Consider the following 21,297-nt stretch of genomic DNA (forward strand, 5'->3'; position numbering starts at 1 on the left):
CCTATAAGATGGGAGCGAGGGGGGGGGGGGGGGGAGAGAGCTGCCGGTGGGGGGCGCCGTTCTAATGAAGTTATTTGACCCTCTGTTTACTGAGCAGCCGCCTGAAAATAGGTTGCTTAGCAACCAGAGTCATAGTGCCTGGGTGATGCATTCGGATCCCTGCACTTTGGCGTCACTCAGAAGGGGGAAAGGTGGCGCTTGGGCAAGGTCTCTTCTCTTTTCTGAGGCGAGTGGGTCACCGCATTTCGGTCACATCTCTGAGCTGCGTCCCCTGCCTCGGGAGCCCCGGCGTTCCAGCGCCCCATGTCGCGGGGGCCTCAACGGCGGGCCTCACAACCTTCCCAGATCTGCAGGTTAGTTCCGAATGTGAAACGCTGTCCCGCAGTCCTGGACAGCAGGAGGCATGTCCCCCTGAGCCAATGGCGGATTATAATAGGGGTGGTAGGGGCGGGTCCCCGGGTCTGAGGCTCCAGGGGGCCAGCGGTATCCAAACTGCCGATTGATAACCTGCTGCTGCAGCAAAAATAGAAAGCCGCTACATTCAGACCGGGCTCATGTAAATGTATCTTGTATCATTCCGGCTGTGAGAGATACGCGTGCAGCACAGTACACAATGACATTGTGCCCTGCCTGCGTGCTGCCAAGCGCCGTTTACTACATTGGCGGAGGTCTGGATAGATCCCGTGCTCCTGCTCTGCGCCCTCAGGAGGTGGCGGTTCTTCATACATCTGCCGTAGCCTCAGCGGGACATAATAAATGGTCCAAAGTGAGGCACATAAAGGGACCGAAGGATGCGGCGCGGTCCCGAGTGTTCGCCAAGCTCACCATGATGATCAAAGCGGCAGTGAGAGGTATGGTGGATGAGGGTTCTTAATCCGGGACTGTTAGAGATGGACACTACATGATCCTTTCATTTCACCATTTCTTACAGAAGGAGGACCGAACCCCGACTTCAATCCATACTTGTACCAACTGGTTGAGCAGGGCCGTCAGAGGAACATGCCGAAAACTTCCATTGAAGCTGCTATTAACCCCTTAACGTTCGAGGGCGTAAGTTTACGTCCTGGCAGCGGGGTACTTCCCGCAACAGGGCATAAACTTACGTCCTGGGGATAGCGCGAGATCAATTATGACCTCGCGCTATCCCGCAGCGCGAGCCAGCTGTCAGTCACAGCCGGAGATGCGCCCCCCGCTGTTAACCCCTTCCCTGCCGCGATCTACGTAGATGGCGGCATGGGAAGTGTTCACAGAGGGAGCGCACTCCATCTGTGACGTCACCGGGCTCTCACAATATAATCGCAGAGAGCCCGACACTGGCGTCCTGTAGTGCCATAGCCTATGATCGCTGTATAAGCGATAAGGCATGGCAGGGCAGTAGCCCTGCCATGCCTTATCACAGCGATCATGAGTGATGTGCTGCAGGTCCATCAGAGGGACTCAAATTAAAAAAAAATTAAAAATGAATAAAAATTAAAATGTAAAATTTTTAAATGCTTTTTCTCATATTAGCATAAAAAAATGTTTAAAAAAATTAAACCCCACATATTTGGTATTGTCGCGTCCGTTACGATGCATACAATAACTTGCACATGCTTTTGACTGTGCACGGAAAAAAGCGTTTAAAAAAAACGCTAAAAGACTGAGGCAAAATGCTAATTTTTAGCATTTTGCCTCACTAAAAACTCAATAAAAGTGATCAAAAAAGCTGTATGTACCAATAAAAACTACAGCTCGTCTCACAAAAAATAAGCCCTTACAGAGCTCCGTACATAAAAAAATAAAAAATTTACAGGACTTTGAATGCAGCGATTTAGAAAAAAAAAGATTTTTAATAAAAGGGGTTTTATTGCAGAAAAGTGGAAAAACCTAAAAAAATGTAAGAATTTTGGTGACGTTGTAATCGTACCGACCCGCAGAAAAAATGGATTGTGTCATTTATGCTGCGTGATTATCCAAATGTAGTGACAGCAGCACAAGTCCAGGTGCATGAAAAGAATTTTCTTTATTCCAGCAGTAAAATATGCAACGTTTCCATGCAGGTGAACATATATCAGAATGGTCTGGCACCCTGTATCCACTGTTAGGGTCAAACCGACCGTGGAGCTGATGCTGTCTGCTTCCGAATTAATCTTAAGATGTGAGTACTCAGATGACACAAATGGACAGCCACATACACCATGGGGTTGTCATGAGTGAAGTGAAAGTTTATTCACAGAGTTACAGAAGTTATAGAAGAAGTTTGCTGACGTAATGATTTGATTACTGCGCATGCCCAAGGCATGCTCAAGGCTACTAAACATCTGCAGATTTTTAATGAACAATATATCTTTCAAAGACATTTCTTACAGGAACAATACATCAATGCCCGGTGACAACTCTATCAAAACATAGTGTCCTTGGACAGGCTTCTTTAGAAGGGAATGAGCTCAAGGAAGGAGACCATGGGACAGAACTGATAAGGCATATGGGAACATATTCAGGGTCATATAGCGAGAACAAACAGAAAGGAAGTGAATTTGGAAAAATAAATTAAATGTATTTTCTAAGACAAGGGAAAATCTAGAATTAACCCCTCACATTCCCCCATTTGGACATAGGGTCCACCATCATGCTAGGTACGTTCACCCGAGTGGTGCCAGCTCCTGCCAGATTCCCTAGATTCATGTGGTGGTCCCAAAGTCCACCTGGGTTAAAGTTTAGTAAAAGCTTTTTCACTACATCGTGTGATACAAGACATGATTAACTTTAAAGCAATATATATGACGAGCAAAATCATCACTATTTGAAGCATACCTTGTAGAATTCCCATGAACTACCCTCCTAGACCAGAGAACCAATTGGCGGGGTTAAGAAAGCTAAACCATCCCTGATCTTCGTCTTGTTTTATACTGGTTGCTATTTTCCCTAGGTTATTGATTCTTTGGTGTATGGATTCTGAGTTATCGGAGAGATTGAAACAACACATTCCCTCAAATTCCTCACATCTGTGATTTAGTTCGAGTAGCAAGTAATCTATGGTGGCTCTATTTTGTAGGGCTGCTTTTCTAACTCCTTGTATATCTAATAGGAGAAGATCCAAAGCCTGGGAAGTGGCATTTAAACCTTTTACCATGTCACATGCTAAACCATTAATTACTCTTGCATTATATTGGGCCAACGCGGGAACACCCACAATACTGAAAGCAAGTGCTGTGTGTTCCGAAAAACTCAGTAGAGTGGGTGGTCCTTCACACTCGCTGTCTAGTCCCTTCACCTTCCGCTTCTGTCTTCCCACAGGTCCCAAGCTGTTAGGTTTTTGGTACATTAGTATACTTAGTCTGGACAATGCACACGGCCCTCCTGTAATGTTAGCAGGGACGTATGTGTAAGTAAGATTCCCACACGACAGAACCCAACCTGTTTGTAGTTTAACATGTTTGATATGGCTAGGGCTCTTAACTGTTTGATTACATTTCATATGACTGACTAACTTTCTACATTGGCTTGTGGTGCGGTTACAGAGAATCTAAGGGGCGTCTATTGCCTGACTAGGGGTCAATTTAACTTGTTGGCATTTTCCAATTTCATCAGGATCACAGGTGAAATTATAACATACCTCAGCCTCAGCTACATTCTTTACCTGGAACTTAGTCATGTTAGTTCATCCCGTGTGGGAAACTTCTTTACAATGCGGACAATATTCATACACATTCACAAAGGTATTCACGGCAGTTATATCAGCTGCTTCTACATCACTATCATTATGTACCATTGAGTATATACGTCGAAGAGTTTTCACAGGAGTGGGAACGGATAGTAAACAAGTCTGCAAAATGTCCTCTCCACTCCTGAAGTTAGGCATACACATGTGAGAAATCTTCAATACGTCCTTTGCCAGATATTCCCACATGTTTGGATGTCCTTCTGCCCAACCAGTCCATCTCTTTTCAACATGGATTATTTGAGGTGGTCCCCAATGAGAGGACAGTCCAATAAGACAAAACACAGTCACTGTGGAAACAATTATGGCACACATGTTCCCTCAGGTGTCTCTTTAGGTGTTGGAACCTTTTTGCAGTGTGAAGCGTAGATCCAGGTGCCTTTTCCTTCAAATTTTACCGAGGTAGGTGTAGTCAACAGGACTTGGTAAGGCCCCTCGAATCTGGGTTCCAGAGACTTTCTGACGTGTCTCTTAACGACCACCCAGTCTCCAGGCTGTAGGGAGTGAGATCCCTCTAGGTTGTCTGGGTCTAGAATGGAAGAAAACACTAAATTGTGCGTTACTTTCAATTGGTCGCATAAGTGCTTTACGTAACCAGCAACAGTGTCATAGCCCTGCTGTAGGGCCTGCGGATGATACAGCCCTAATCTTGGCACAGAGCCAAACAAAACCTCATAAGGGGACAGACCCGTTTTTCTGTTTGGTGTGGTACGGACTGAATACAGTGCTATAGGCAAACACTCTGGCCATGGTTTCTTAGTCTCAGCCATGGCCTTCTGGATTTTTAACTTGAGCGTACCATTTAGTCTCTCCACCTTGCCTGAACTCTGCGGGTGGTATGGGGTGTGAAATGCTTGTTCCACCCCAAGGGCTGACATTACCTCTTGCATCACTTCACCTGTAAAATGTGTACCTCTGTCACTCTCGATTGTTTCCGGTACCCCAAATCTACACACAAGTTCTGACACAAGTTTCTTTGCCGTGCATTGCGCAGTGGCCCTGCCCACCGGGTAGGCCTCGACTCACCCAGAGAACAGGTCCAGGCACACGAGGACGTACTCATACCTGCCTGACTTGGGAAGCTGGATGTAATTGATTTGTAATCTCTGAAAGGGATACAGCAGCCTGGGGGTGCGCTTCCGGGGGGTCCTTACCATTTGACATGGATTGTGCAGGGCGCAAACTTCACATGCCTTCACATATGCCTTCGCCATTCTGTCAAACCCCGGAGCATACCATACCTTGTCCACGATGGAAACCATGGCATTCCTAGAGGCGTGCACTTTTCCATGAGCTAGGACGGCGAGGTGGGGGTAGGCAGCCGCCGGTAAACACATTCTGTCTCCCATCATCCACACATCCTCTTTCTTCCCTCCTGCCATGGCCCATCTCTCCTCTTCCCTCCTGGAGGGGTGTAGTACCGCCTCTGGCTCGGTAGGAGCAGCAAAAGAAGAAATGCTGGCAGGTACCCCGGTGTCCTCCTCAGGTGGGCAGGATCTTAGCCGGGTACTAACCCTGCACACATGGTCCTCTCTGTCCAGCAGGGCTGCAGCCTTGGCTGCTCTATCGGCTTTTTCGTTGCCCTTGCTTTCCATGGACTGACCCTGGGTGTGTGCTTTAACCTTTATTATGGCCACCTGTTCTGGTAACATGATGGCCTGCATTAATCTACCTACTGATACACCATTCTTAATGGGCTTGCCTTGTGCCGTGAGAAAGCTCCTGGACCGCCAGATGGTCCATAATCGTGTGCAATACCAAAGGCGTACCTGGAATCAGTGTAGATGTTAGCAGTGGTATCCTTCGCGATTGTACAGGCCTCAGCTAGAGCACAGAGCTCAGCCTCCTGCGCTGACATGTGTGGCGGCAGTGGTCTTTGTACAAGTATCTCATTCAGTGTGACTACTGCAAAACCTGTTACAAACTTTCCCTCGTCATTTAGGTATCTGGATCCGTCCACAAACAGCTCAAACTGGGGGTTCTGCAGGGGCTTGTCTGTGACATGCGCAAATCCAGCCGTTTCCTGGGCCATGAGGGCCACACAGTCATGCTGGTTTCCGATGTCAAATGCCTCCTGTTCGTCAGTCAGGGAGTTGTAAAACAACTGATCCCCCGTACTGACTCCCCCATTTGAATCTACGTCACCTAATGGAAGTAAGGTGGCTGGATTCAAGGTGGTGCACCTTTGGAATGAGATGTTGGAGGAGGAATGCACTGCGAGTTCCATTTTTATCTGTCTGGCAAGAGACAGATGTCTACGGCTTACCTGAGTCAGAATACCATGTATGTCATGTGGGGTGTAGATCACCATGGTGTGATCTAGGACAACGTCAGAACTTTTGTCCAGTAGTGCCTGGACTGCTAGAACCGCTCGGACGCATGATGGAGACCCTCTAGCCACCGCATCAAGATGGGCACTGTAGTATGCTACAGGTCGTTTTTTGTCACCATGCATTTGTGTCAGTACAGCGGTGGCGTGTCCCGCCATCTCAGTGACGTACATTAGGAAAGGTTTGTCATAGTCTGGCAGCCCCAGTGTGGGTGCACTGGTTATCTGTACTTTCAGCTGATGGAAGGCTGACTCGGCCTGCGGGGTCAGGGCAAATGGCCGTGAGCCCAAACAGTCGTACAGAGGCTGCATGGTCATGGAGGCAGAGCGTATCCACGGCCGACAGTAAGAAACCAGTCCCAAGAAGGTACACAACTGAGCATGGGAGGTGGGAAGTTGCATGTCACTTACCACCTTCGTGCGCTCTGGCGTCAGGTGTTTAGTACCTGGACCTAGGCAGTGGCCCAAGAACACTACGTGAGATTTGCAGAACTGAAGTTTGTCTTTGCTTGCCTTGCAGCCATTCTGATGGAGGAAACACAAAAGGCTTAGTGATGCATCGAGGCAGCTTGCCGGGTCAGAAGCACATAAAAGCAAGTCATCAACATATTGTAAGAGGGCGATGCCCTCAGGGATTGGCCAGGCGTCCAATACCAGCTTCATGCATCTGGTGAACTGGTTTGGGCTGTTTTGTGCCCCTTGTGGCAATACTGTCCAGCAGTACTGCTTGCCCCTGAAAGTGAATGCAAACAAGTATTGACAATCGGGGTGCAACGGAACTGAAAAGAAGGCGTTTGCCAAGTCGATCAGTGTGTAGCATTTGGTGCCTGATGGAATTGTAGATAACAAGGTAAATGGATTAGGGACAACGGGAGTTTCTAGCACTGTGACCTTGTTAACCTCCCGTAGATCATGAACCATTCTGTATGTGTCTGGCTGGCCTTTTATACCTTTCTTCTTAACGGGGAACAAAGGGGTATTGGCTGGGGAGACACATTACTTAAGGGCTTTAAGATAAGAAAAGACGGTGTCTGCAATGGCATCTTCCTAGGCATGTGCCAGGGGGTACTGACGGACCATGGGGGCTTTCTCCCCTTCTTTTAGATAAACCATTACTGGTGGGACTGACAGTCTACCGAGGTCTGTTTTGCTAGTGGCCCAAAGGCCTGAAGGAACGATACTAAGAGCTTGCTCCTCTGTGTGTGTGAGGGTGAAAACGGAGAGGTGTCACTAGGTCTGCTGCCATCCGACAAAAAGTCGGGTGGCTTTCAGACCTGGGGTGTATACGAGCCTCACCGGACGGGTGAAGTTCGATACAGCACCCCAAGGGTCCCATCACGTCAGTTCCTAATATGCTTTCAGGACCTTCCAGCACAAGGAAGCGCGTGAGGCATCGCGACCCTTTAAACATAACCTCTAGGGGTTCAGTTTCTGCCAGTTGAATTGGCACTCCTGAAACCCCTTGTACCGTCTGAGTATCTGTGGAGACAGGAATGTTAAGATCTTGTACTACCCGTGAGCTGATACAGGATTTGGTAGCCCCAGTGTCTATGAGGAAAGGCACCTCCCCCCCTCCTATGGAAACAGGCTCGAAAATCTGGATGCCTCTGTCTTCTGCTTCCAATAGGGACACTGGGGCGGGATTGCCGGAACTTCATTGGGACGGATTTGGGCGACGCGGCGCATCGTTGCTGCTGGGATTGGCGCCCTGGTCCGTCTCCTGGTTACGAGGTTTCTTGGGACAGCGGCAATGCTTGGCCAGGTGGCCCGTCTTGCCGCAGTTGTAACACTTGCGTGTTTCTTTGTTGGGTTTGTCTTGGAGCTGCACCTTCCCCCCCTGGTTGCTATAGTATTTGACCGCCACTGCAGGGCGCTTCTCATCCATAGCAAACCCTACTGCCTTTTTATACAAGTCTCTTGGTTTGGCTTGTCGCCAGTCGGTGGTGCATGCTTTTAATTTGTCTGCCAATGATGGGCCAATGCCTTGCATGAACGCTTCACACATCATTGGGTAGTACACTTCATCTGCACAGAGGGTGAGGCCCATGTCTCTAGCCTTTGTTTCTAGTCTGCCAAAATAGCATTCAACGGTTTCATTCTTTTCCCGTCTACACATAGTTAAAGCTGTTTGTTTTTCTTTATTTTGTTGACTGGTCCAACGCTTTAACCGTGTGAGGAACTCTTGTCCGCTCTCACTGGTTATAAGGTTACCGGGGACTTGGTAGTCTAGACCACTTTCTGAGATGATTGTGGAATACAATCCCTCAGGTAACTTTATGTGTAGTAGTGATGACAAATCAGACCATGTTGCTTGATAGTTTTTCTGAATTATCTCTAATCTACGATGGAACGCTGCTGGTTCAGCCTCTGGATCAGGCAGCTGCTGGCATATGGCCATTTGCTCTGTCACGCTCCAGGGGCGCCAGGCCGAGGTATTCTTGTAGACTGTTGTCTCAGCTTCTTGCGGGGGTGACTGTTGAGAAGTGGACGAAGCAGCTTCCTCTTCTCCATTCTCCCCCGCGGGCGCAGTTGATGCAGTTGGCACGACGCGGCGAGTGGAGGACTGCTCTACTCCGAAGGTAATCGGGTAGAGCTCTTGTTTGTGGGGTCTAGGAGTCCCACAGACAGTACAGGTGTTTCGGCTTGAAGGGTTCTGTTGTCCGCACCTGGGGCAATCCCAATAAGGTTTTCCTCTTTGGGACTCCTGTGGTGGAGCTGTAGCAGTACAACTCTGATAATCAGGAAGAATGTCAGAGCTGTTTGCGGTTGGTAAGATCGGGTACATTCTGGCTGGATCGGGCACCGGGGATGCATACACAAGTACGCCCTCTTTCCTCGGCTCACAATCCCACTGTCAGGGTAATTCTAAGTACAGCACCAATCAGGCCCACCCCACCTGCCCCGCTGCCGGCGATAAGAAGAAAACACCACACGGAGGTCTGGTATTGTTTCTCACATGGGACATGACTGCGCTTCCCGCTTTATTTCAGATTACATGAGATCTTATACCCTTTGTCTCATCACCAGCAAGGGGTGATGGGCTCATAACCATATATGGGAAGTCCGGATTTCCGGCCTGAAACAGTGAAGGTTCAGATGCATAGTTGAACATCTTGATATCTTGCTACGGCGCCTCTGGAAAAACAGCCAACTACGCGTCCTTGTGTCTGGTTCTTCCTTTGCTGGGTTTTAAGATACATTTTGTCTTCGCCTGGCAAGGCCTTTGGCATATCTGGTATAAGGCGACGTATTAAGTTTTTTCATAGAGTTAGTACAAATGAGAATAAAGTTGGTATACATAAAAAGAAAGGCATATAACTATACCTATGTAAATGTATATATTCCAGTGTTTTCCTTTCTACCTACAAGGGTGTAATATATATATATATATATATATATATATATATATATATATATATATACACATATATCCTTCTCAAACCCCCCTAAAAAACTTAATATGGAGATCAAGTACCAGACCTTGCACTCTTCCTCGGTCGTCTCTCCCTTGCGTCAGGGTTTCTCCACTTGCCCGTAAGTCCCTACTCCTAGGAGGGGGGATCCCTACCTCACCTCAAAGGGAGGCCATGGATTCCCTGGGCTCATTTCCGGGCATCCATACCCTCTATCTGTACGAGTTAACACCCCGCAGGGTGTGCCCTCGCCGGAACCTAAGGTCTTCTGCACTATCCCTAGGCAAATGGGAAGTCCACTGACAGTCCATCTTATGAGACCGGGGCAGGCGCAGTACTAGTAAATTTCTCCATTCTTCTGGTAACGTATCTGGTTGGCATTATCGGAACTGGCTCTTCATCTTTTTTCAAACAAGGGAAACGTTGGTCACATTATCCAGTCCCTTACTCATACTCTTTTTGATCAAAGGGATAATACACATACAGGAAATTACATACCCCACCTCTTTCTGCTAAAATCATATCCAGGGCCACTCTAGAGCCATGGATGCAGTGGGCCCTAACTGGTCAGCTAACCCTTTCAAAGCATGCCTGGTGTAGTTTACAAACCTCTGCTGATTGTAATAGATATTCATCCAATCTACATTATTATTAACAGTGACAATAGCAAATAAGGACTCAAAAGCTGCTTTAACCTGATCTCTAGAATTAAATTAATCTGGCACCCCCCTTGGCACTCCTATTGCATCTATGTATACATGTGGATCAAAGTTACCACCTTGAGCGTCAATGTCTCTCTTAGCATGATGCGGTGTTGGATTCTCACCCTCAGTGTAGGATTCATATTGCACATTTGATTGTATTAATTTGTTCTGATCCCAGAAACAGGGGGCTAGTGTACAGTAGTCAAAGGTGTGTGTTAGAGGAATTGTACCACATTATAGCATGTAAAGGATATGCAGGATCATTAGTTTTTTCAGTGCGAAGTGTGGATCCAAGTGGGCTTTCCTTCAGCTTGACTGCAGTTGGGGTGGTAAGCAACATCTTGTAAGGACATTCAAACGGGGTTTCTCGCTCAAACTTTTTCACATAGACCCTGTCACCTAGTTTCAGATAGTGACACTCATCTGTAGGACCTGGGAGAAAAGCAGAGACTGCAGAATGCATTATTGACAATTCCTTAGAGAGGCCTATGACAAAATTAACAAGAAAATCATTTCCCAAACTCAGCTACTGTGGCATGTATCCTCCTAGAAAAAGAAAAACTAATAGAAGACACTCAATTCAAGATTTGCCCATTTTCTTCATTGCCTTTTGTATCTACTTTCCCACAACTCCGCGGATGGTAGGGTGTGTGAAAAGCCTGAAATATACCCAAAGCAGACATGATGTGTTGCATTATTTCACCTGTGAAGTGTGTACCTTTGTTTGACTCAATCACTTCCGGTACCCCGTATCTGCAGATTACCTCGTTCATGAGCTCCTGTGTGATTACCTGCTTATTTACTTTGGTAACAGAGTAGGTCTCCAACCTGAAAAGAAATCAACAACGACAAGCACATATTCATGCTTCCCAACCGGTGGGAGCTGAGTGTAGCCAATTTGCAATCTCTGAAATGGGTAGAGTGGCCCTGGCAAGTGTTATGTGGCAAATTTTACTTCTGCCCTGTTGCTTTACGGCAAAGATCATGCAAAATTGGACAAATGATGCAGCAGCTACAGAAAACCAAGGAGCCACCCGTCCTTGTTCAAGCGTTGACATCATTACTGCTTTGAGAGGTGCGTCTTTCCGTGCGTCAGCTGGGCCATCATGGGGCACAGGGATCGTGGTGGGCAAGTGCTGTTGACTGTTCACCATACACCATCCCTTTTTAGTCCATTTTTCCTTTTCTTCCTTGCTGGCTTGTAACTGTAAAGTCTTTAGCATATCAAAGTCCAAATTTTTATCAAAGTCCAAGTTTTTATCAAAGTCCAAGTTCATATCAAAGTCCAAAGTTATTGTTAAATTCTTCTTTTCTTCTTTCTTCCACGGCTTAAGGGCCGCTGCTTTTGCTGTGTGGCCTGTGATGGCGTTGCCTCTCGCTTCTCCGGTGTAGGAATTGGTGTGAGCTTTCCACCTTGTCAGGTAGAAGTAGGGTCTCCATGAGACTCTGCACCGCTGCATCATTCTTAATTGGCTGTCCTGCTGAGGTAAAAAACTGTCTGGCCTTCCATGTTGGGCCGTAATCATGAGCTATGCCAAATGCATACCGGGAGTCAGTGTAAAGGGTTGCCGTCTTACCTTCTACCACTCTACACGCCTCCGTGAGTGCCTTTAGTTCCGCTTCTTGTACTGCGACATGTGGAGACATTCTGCTTTTAGGACATCTTGTTGTGTAACCACTGTATATCCAGTGTGGAGTCGTCAATCACCCTGGTACCATCTATAAAAAACAACTCAAAATATGCATTATTAACAAGGGCTTTCAGTAACTTTTTAAAACTTAAATTTTCTTGTTGCTGTTGCATCACTGCTAGACAATCAGGCTGGTATTCTATTTGAAAAAGATCAGAACCTTTTTTGCAAAAAAAAATTTTAAAATGGCTTGCAAAAAATTTAAAAATGGCTGATGATTTGCAAAAAAATAAATTTAAAAATGGCTGATTTGCAATACCTAGATCACCTATGCCTTCTGCTCCCCCCCTTTGAACCCGGGTACGCAATTGGAAGAAATAGTAGCCGGGTTCAAGTTAGTACAACATTGTAAAAAGATTTGATGGATGCAGATAAGGCCTGTAAGATACTACCACCAATAACAGACACATGAGTTACATCAGGGCAGAATAATCTATAAACACCTATTAATATTTGAAATGTGATATCCCTTTAAGCAAATTCATTATTAGTCTGTTCCTGCCTGCAATGTCTTATCAAATTTGAGACAGGAGAAAAAACAAAACAAAAACTTTTACTAGCTGCTCAAGATCCTCACCCCCTCCCTTGTCGAGAAGAGGGATGAAACATTACGTACTATTACATCATCTAGCTCCACCCCTTCGATATTGGCTCCTTGCGTCTTACTTCTCAGCTTAATTTCAGCTGTACAGTCTACACGTCCACATCTCAACCAAGCAAAGTCCCATGCATGGGGGGGGTCACTAACTCTCATCCATTCATGCGCTCAAGTCTGCTCCGTCACCCCCTATTGAAGGTGTACCAGTACATACAGATGCACAGACAAAACAGTGTGACAAACATACATACATCAGTTGAAAAACATTGAGGTGAGTAATGTTATAAAGTACATGATTCTATTGAGATGAGATTGTGAATGAGCGCTATCTTTGACAAATTATGTGGAAAAAAGTTTGCTGAGTGACTGAGACATTCTATCTTTCTTATTTACTGAAGCTATTATATGCTGTATTAAACGCTGAAGTATTTTAGAATACGTGGGTATTTTTCAGCCCCCCTCGTCTTTCTTTCTCTGTATTTGACCCTGAACAAAAAGTGAAGTCTGAAAGCCCCCACCTTTTCAAAACATGTCTTATCTCTCTACGAATATGAAACACAGACTTAATTGTTTTAGCTTAACTATTCCCTGCATTTGAACTTATAATTAACACATATGCTGGGACCTTGCAACATTCATTTTCAACCCTGTATAAGTAAGAATATACCTTAGAAATTGCTGTATTTCCTGCCTACTAAGACGGTATAATTAATTAAATTCATTTCAAGCCTTCATTCCTTTACAGCAAGCAGAGATATTATCCAGGGTTATTATTGCATTTTCTGTCGCTTCGTTATCTCTTGACCTTGAAAACTAAACACAAGCTCGCAGCTACATGTCAACAAACCCTTCTCTTCTAAAAGCAAGCTCAGTTAACTATTTGCACATACAGTATATACATATATACACACATATATATCCATATCTATTATCTATCTTGTATTATACACCTTTTCTTCTTTCTCTCTGCCAACAAATCACATGCATTGTAACTTTCTTCTCGACTTTGCTTGTTCCCCTTATTTCTCTCCCCTACCTAACTGCCAATATAACCTTCAATAGACACTCTCCTGACGCCCTCTTGATCACTTACTGTACTTTTCAACATTTCACTTACGGATACTTTCTTAAACAAATAATGTGTACATACAACTTTCTCTGACTGTCTCTCTCTCTCCTCCTCCTCCAGCACTTTCTAGCAAACCTTGATCTTCCAAGGCGCCTCTTGGTCCTAAAGACCTCCCCTCCCAGACACCATTTTTGTAATCTACCGTGCGGGTCGATGTCACACATTTTCATAAGTTTTCTTACATTCTACAAATTCATCCACACGGCGGCAGCCCTTGAGGGGCTCTATCTTCTTTAATAAGGTCTTACGCATATTACAACAACAACAATAATAATAATAACACGCTCCATAGAGTGCATCCTTCTGACCCGAATTGTCAGCCCCTTATATATGGCAAAACAACCGAAGGCATCTTCTTCTATGGAACCAGTCCCAAAGAGTGCATCCCTCTCCTCAGCTAAACCATCAACAACTAAACTAAACTAAAACGGAGGGTTCCTTCGTCTATGGGACCTATCTCACAGAGTGCTTCCCTCTCCTTAGCTAAACCATCAACAACTAAAATAAACAAGGGTTCCTTCTTCTGTGAGACCAAATGAAAAGAAAAAGAGAAAAAAAAACTTCTGCAGATACAACAAACAACCTTCACTATCGTTAAAACGCTACGGACTTCAAAGTACAAATAAACTACAGACTAGTTTCTGGGTGACCTATTGGTGCGCATATCACGGTCAGTGGTCCATGACGGCAAACCCGAAGCCCACACGAGTTACCGTGTAGAACTCTTAACCCAACCCATCCGGTCACAAACCACAGATAGTCAGTCCTGCTGCAAGACTCTCAGCGTAAAACACAACATAAATATATGCTGGTCTTACCTGGAGTTCTGTGAGTTGATCAGGCTCGGTTTGCAGCAGGACGGCTTTTCCGTGGCGTGGATCCGGGTGGAATGCGTTGTAGGCTCTGGCTTTGTCGCCCCAGTTGGTTGCACCATTTGTCAGGGTAATTCTAAGTACAGCACCAATCAGGCCCACCCCACCTGCCCCGCTGCCGGCGATAAGAAGAAAACACCACACGGAGGTCTGGTATCGTTTCTCACACGGGACATGACTGCGCTTCCCGCTTTATTTCAGATTACATGAGATCTTATACCCTTTGTCTCATCACCAGCAAGGGGTGATGGGCTCATAACCATATATGGGAAGTCCGGATTTCCGGCCTGAAACAGTGAAGGTTCAGATGCATAGTTGAACATCTTGATATCTTGCTACGGCGCCTCTGGAAAAACAGCCAACTACGCGTCCTTGTGTCTGGTTCTTCCTTTGCTGGGTTTTAAGATACATTTTGTTTTCACCTGGCAAGGCCTTTGGCATATCTGGTATAAGGCGACGTATTAAGTTTTTTCATAGAGTTAGTACAAATGAGAATAAAGTTAGTATACATAAAAAGAAAGGCATATAACTATACCTATGTAAATGTATATATTCCAGTGTTTTCCTTTCTACCTACAAGGGTGTATATATATATATATATATCCTTCCCACCACCGTTCTACGTTTACCTTTCTACTATATTTGATTATGGCCTCTATTCCTTTATCTAGACCGGCGTCTTTGATAGCTTTCATGTGTTTTGTTTCGTACTGCCACCAGAACTCATAGTTAAAAGTCCTGCTTTTCTAAGCCCTATCCGCTTGTAGACTTTACAGGCTTGCCTATAAATGTCCTCCCCCTCTCTCTCCCTAATTATCTCAATAGGGGTCAAGAAAGTCTTAGACTGTCCGGACCCCATACTAATAATTGGACTTACCGTTTTTGATTTACCACAATCACAGAGTAGTGAGGATGCACAAAGCGTCCTCTGGGTAAATCTGGCGGTCACAAAGACCTTTTAGTCCCTTCTGCCAGGTCCGCGGCTGGCAGGACACTTATTTGTCACATAGACTTTTTTTTTTATGGAGAGTGAGGAGACCACGGCTTGCCTCTACACGCGGCTTTTGTAATCTTATAACAAATTACAGCTAAGAAAATGAGTGCGGCAGTCAAAGTACAACAAAAAGTTATCAGTTCAATGCTTGCAGCAGACAGCATGGCAATATACACATATGGGTTCTTCCGTCTAGCACGGTTACCAAGAACACCGTAAATAACAGGCAGAAGTATCCTATAAACATGCAGCAACAAACCGTCTGACGACACGTGACTTGAAGACAGGGGAACTCAGATCTAGAGTGGTAAGTCAAGGGCTTACCTTACACCGGTGTTTTGTAGATCTGGGGTCCCGTGGCCTCTGGTCCAGCTGGTCGGCAGGCAGGGTCGGCAGGTATTGGCTGCAGGTAAGGAGTTAATTTCTGGCCCTCGTTGGTAGGCCAAGTAATGTTAGGGTCAAACCGTCCGTGAAGCTGATGCTGTCTGCTTCCGAATTAATATTAAGATGTGAGTACTCAGATGACACAAATGGACAGCCACATACACCACCATAGGGTTGTCATGAGTGAAGTGAAAGTTTATTCACAGAGTTACAGAAGTTATAGAAGAAGTTTGCTGACGTAATGATTTGATTACTGCGCATGCTCAAGGCTACTAAACATCTGCAGATTTTTAATCTATATATATAAAATTGAATGTATGTCTGTCTGTCTGTTTGTCCTTTATGCGCTACTACACCATTCATCCGATCGCCATGAAACTTTGGGAAGTTCTTGAGTACACTCCTGGGAAGATTATAGGCATAGTACAACTATCCTACGATAAATGGCGCGCGCGCGAGCGTCATCGTAAGTTACGACCCCCCCCACGTAGATCGAATAAGTAAGCCACCTGCTATTGTGCTGTCATCACTGCCATTGTGATGTCATCACTGCCATTGTGATGTCATCAACATCGGACACCCTTGAACATGCCCCAAGTCATAACTGCCTTTGTGATGTCATAACTGCCATTGTGATGTCATCAACATCGGACGCCCTTGAACATGCCCCAACATGTTCTATAAAGCTGCATTGTGTCTGCGTGGCTATGATAAATGGCGCGCGTGCGAGCGTCATCGACAGTGATGCCCCCCCCCCCCACGTAGATCGTTTGATTTCCATCACTGCCACTAATTCTCTCACTTAGCGATGTCGTAGAAACATGAAATTTGGCAAGAGCACTGATTATGTGATAAATAGGAAAAGTTAATGGGTCCCAACTCGATTATTCGATTCTAAGCGCAAAAGAATTATCGTCCAAACTTTACATACGGAATCTAATTTTCTCACTTCCCAATGTCATAGAAACTTGAAATTTGGCACGAGCATTGATTATGTCATAATTAGGAAAAGCTAATAGGTCCCAACTCGATTATTCAATTCTAAGCGCCAAAGAATTAGCGTCCAAATTTTACATACGGCATCTAATTTTCTCGCTTCCCAATGTCATAGAAACTTGAAATTTGGCACAAGCACTGCTTATGTCATAAATAGGAAAAGTTAATGGGTCCCAACTCGATTATTCAATTCTAAGCACCAAAGAATTAGCGTCCAAATTTTACGTATGGAATCTAATTCTCTCACTTCCTGATGTCATCTATATATATAAAAAGGAATGTATGTCTGTCTGTCTGTCCTTTTTGCGCTACTACTCCATTCATCTAATCGCCATGAAACTTTGGCAGACAGACATACATTCAATTTTATATATATAGAAAAGGAATGTATGTCTGTCTGTCTGTCCTTTTTGCGCTACTACTCCATTCATCTAATCGCCATGAAACTTTGTGAAGTTGTTGAGTACACTCCTGGGAAGATTACTGGCATAGTACAACTATCCTGCGAGCATCGTCGACAGTTATGCCCCCCAGACAAAGATCGTTTGATTTCCATCTCAAGCACGAAAGCAAAAGGCATTACGAGCAACGGGATGAGTGTTCAACTACAAAATGATGCATCCGCCGAACGTTTCGCAAGACAATTGCTGGATATTGAGAATGCTGAGGTAAAATGAAAGCTGTGCTGTTACTTTTTGCAATTTCTTATACTGCTGAGGTAACATGAAAGCTGTGCTCTGATTGGTTGCTATTTCTTATTTTGCTGAGGTAACATGAAAGCTGTGCTGTGATTGGTTGCTATATATTATCCCGCTGAGGTAACATGAAAGCTGTGCTGTGATTGGTTGCTATATATTATACTGCTGAGGTAACATGAAAGCTGCTGTGCTGTGATGGGTTGTTATATATTATACCGCTGAGGTTACTTGAAAGCTGCGCTGTGATTGGTTGTTATCTAGATATATAAAAACGAATGTATGTATGTATGTCTGTCTTCGCAGCAACGCGCGACGGGTACGCTAGTGAACAATATATCTTTCAAAGACATTTCTTACAGGAACAATACATGCCCGGTGACAACTGTATCAAAACATAATGTCCTTGGACAGGCTTCTTTAGAAGGGAGTGAGCTTCTCAAGGAAGGAGACCATGGGACAGAACTGATAAGGCATATGGGAACATATTCAGGGTCATATAGCGAGAACAAACAGAAAAGAAGTGAATTTGGAAAAAGAAATTAAATGTATTTTCTAAGACAAGGGAAAATCTAGAATTAACCCCTCACACCACTATGTGTGGGAGTATACGCCAAGCATCCACCCCCCTCATTATCAGGAGGCAATGTGAGTGGTTGTCTCATCGGTCTCCTGCACAGGTGTTATTGGCTCCTCCATTTGGCAGTCAGCTACCTGCATGGTGAGAGGAGGATACATCTATATGCACTCCTCAGTCAGTAAGTAACGGCCATTTTTCTGTGATTGTTTTTAATTCTTGATTTCCCCTTCTGTGAAGAATGAAGAAGGAGGGTGGAACCCGAGCGCAGATGTGAAACCACCCCGACATCACTTGGACTTTCTTGCTTTCTTTTTGTTTTTTGTTTTTTCTGCAAGCGTGAAAAACAGATGCATCATGGACTTAAAAAATGCACCTCTGCAGCAATAATGCAAGTAACACGCACAGTAACAGCGGTGCATTTTTTACGGACTGTTATTGCATACGCCAGTGTGAACGAGGCCTAAGGCACTAAGGGTTTTCCCGTGAAGGGGAAGGTCTGGGTGCGGCCAAATTTTTTTTTTAATTGCTGCAAATATGGTAAAACAATAATAGCAGCCATACTCGCTTACTTGTTCCTCCGGCGATCAAGCGCTGCAGCTTCCACGGTCCTCCTCGTCTTTATTTAAGAACGGCTATTACCTGAGCGCTCCTGAGGTCGCAGCAGTCATGTTCCCTTCTCCTGGCATCACAGCTCAGATGCTGGGAGCCATGATGCCAGGGGAACAGCACATGATTGCTGTGGCCTCTGATTGGCTGCAATGGTCGGCTGGTAGCTGTTTGTAAACGGACCGGAAGTACGCAGCATATTTACACCAAAATGCACTTTAGTCCGTGTGAATGAGCACTAATAGTGACCCCCATAGTACTCCCAGTAGTAATAGTGACCCCCCCTGCATGGCAGTATCCCTACACGCCTCAACTTACCCTGACTGCAGGCCCGATACGGTGGCGACAGCAGCCGCTGCTGATTCTGTGACCGCTGACTTCTCACCTCGGTATCTGCGCTGCGTACAGGATGGCGGTCACAGACTCTGCACTGCCACACCACAACTGCAGGCGGGGAGAGTTGAATGCCCGTTAGGTTTGCTGCATGGTGGGCTGGATTCGCGCCGCGGGCCTTGTGCTTGTGTGCTCAAACACACTTGCAGCAATTTTTTAAAAATCACCCACAGCTTTAACCCCTTAATGACGTGGCCCCCTATTTTTTTCCATTTTCGTCCGCCCCCCTTTAAAAAAATCGTAACTCCTTTATTTATCCATCGACGGCGGTGTACGAAGGCTTGTTTTTTGCGGTACGAGTTGTAGTTTTCAATGGAGCTATTGAAAGTACCGTATAATGTACTGAAAACTTTCAAAAAATTCTAAGTGGAGTAAAAATTTTTAAAAAACCACATTCCGCTAACTTTCGGTGCGTCTTGTTTCTACAGCGCACAAACTGCAACAAAGACGATATGATAACTTTATTCTATGGGTCAGTACAATTACTACGATACCAAATGTGTATAGTGTTTTTTTACTGTACTACTCTTTTTATTTTTTTTCTATTATGTTTTTCTATTATTCTCTGCGGTCATCTTGTACGCACAATAACTTTTCTTTTGTCGACGTAGTTGAGTGAGGGCTCATTTTTTTCGGGATGTTCTGTAGTTTCCGTTCGTACCAATATGGAATACATACGACTTTCTGATCGCTTCTTATTGCGTTTTTTTCTGGGAGACAGGGTGACTGAAAAAGTGCATTTCTGATGACACTTGAAAAAGGCCGTGCGGCCGAAACGCGTTGTGTATTATATTTTTATTTTATTTTATTTTATTAAAATCGTGGAACCTGTTCATCATTGTTGATCGGTACCATATTTGATACGCCTATTTGGATTAGGAGGCGCCTACCCTAAAGGCGCCTCCTTGAAGTAAGTGATATAACTTTAGTCTCTTCAGTATATTCTATTTCCACCTATTCCACGGTGCGAGCGCTGAGGTTTTTTTCCTTTTATTTCATTTATATCTTCCTCCTTCATGCCATGATTGGAGTTTCCCTCTAGCCGCTCTCTCCTATGAGATTGTTTACAGCACCTAGGAATATACGTCTTCACCTGGCAATCAAGACCCCTCACCTACTACACTTTTCAGTATCCTTCCAGTGAGCGCCAAATCCTTACTCATCTCTATTAGAATATGTAGATAAACTTGACAAACTTGTATCCCACACATACACCCTAACTTGATGGCCCCAGCTCTGTTCATGCTTTTTGTCTCTTTTTAAATCCAACATTTTTGGATTTAAAATTGAGGCCAACCAAAAGCTTGACTATAGCACCAAAAAGACTGAGCTACGACCATTTGAAGTGAGAGTTCCAATACTGAATTTATTGATGTCACTTCAGTCTATGTATAGAGCAGAAGAGGTAGAGGCTGGGAGAAGGCAGCACACAACATATGTGATTCTCCTTTCTGTCCCAGGCAAGGGATAACTGAAACTTTTGCTTATGTTATCACCAACTCCACCTATCAATCGGAGAGCATATTTGCTCTCTGATTGTCACATATGGGGGTCTTGTTTCTAGAAATGAGTAAAGACGATCACCTGCTTATCTGATCACTCCTCTATCCCTCTTAAGGGCTATCTCAGACGGCCGTATATCGGCTCGGTTTTCACGCCGGGCCGATATACGGTGTCCTTGTCTGCAGGGGGGGGGAGGATGGAAGAGCCAGGAGCAGGAACTGAGCTCCTGCCCCCTCTCCGCCCCTCTCCACTATTTGCAATAGGAAAGGGCGAGATGGGGGCGGAGCTAAGGCCTAGCGCTTGGCTCTGCCCCCGTCCCGCCCCTCCCATTGGCTGAAGCAGTCAGCCAATCACAATTAGAGCTACCAGCAGGCTTGGATTTTAAATCCCCGGCTGCTAATGGCAGAGAGCTACAGAGCCAGAGACAGCGCCAGAAGTCGCGGCTGAGCCCTGACAGCTGAAGGGAGGTGAGTTTTGTTTTTTTTTAAATACACTTTTTTAAATGGCATTTCAGGGAAGGGCTTATGAAGGAGCCTGAGCTGCAGGAGCGGATGAGTGCTGTGCTGCTCTCTGCAGACACTCGGGTTGGCGCCCCGCTGTGAGAATTCTCGCAGCCGGATCCGACCCGGCCGTCTGCAAGCGGCCTAAAAGTAGAATTATTTCTATCATTGTTATAAATTCATTCATGAAAACCGTTTTCTGGAACAATC

The 21,297-nt window shown here is 45.3% G+C and overlaps 1 protein-coding gene across 1 annotated transcript in view; it reads left to right on the plus strand.

Annotated features, from left to right (window-relative positions):
* Window positions 1–378: 378 nt before the first annotated feature.
* The window catches only part of LOC136587335 (translational activator of cytochrome c oxidase 1-like), a 53,107-nt gene continuing 32,188 nt past the window's right edge, over window positions 379–21,297 (plus strand). Inside the window, exons 1-3 of the mRNA XM_066585903.1 lie at window positions 379–851; window positions 932–1,080; window positions 2,085–2,137. Coding sequence (XP_066442000.1) covers window positions 614–851; window positions 932–1,080; window positions 2,085–2,137 — 440 coding nt within the window. The 5' untranslated portion in view covers window positions 379–613. The remainder of the gene's footprint in view (window positions 852–931; window positions 1,081–2,084; window positions 2,138–21,297) is intronic.

This window comes from Eleutherodactylus coqui, chromosome 13 (genome assembly GCF_035609145.1).
Source record: "Eleutherodactylus coqui strain aEleCoq1 chromosome 13, aEleCoq1.hap1, whole genome shotgun sequence".
NCBI classification, from domain to species: domain Eukaryota; kingdom Metazoa; phylum Chordata; class Amphibia; order Anura; family Eleutherodactylidae; genus Eleutherodactylus; species Eleutherodactylus coqui.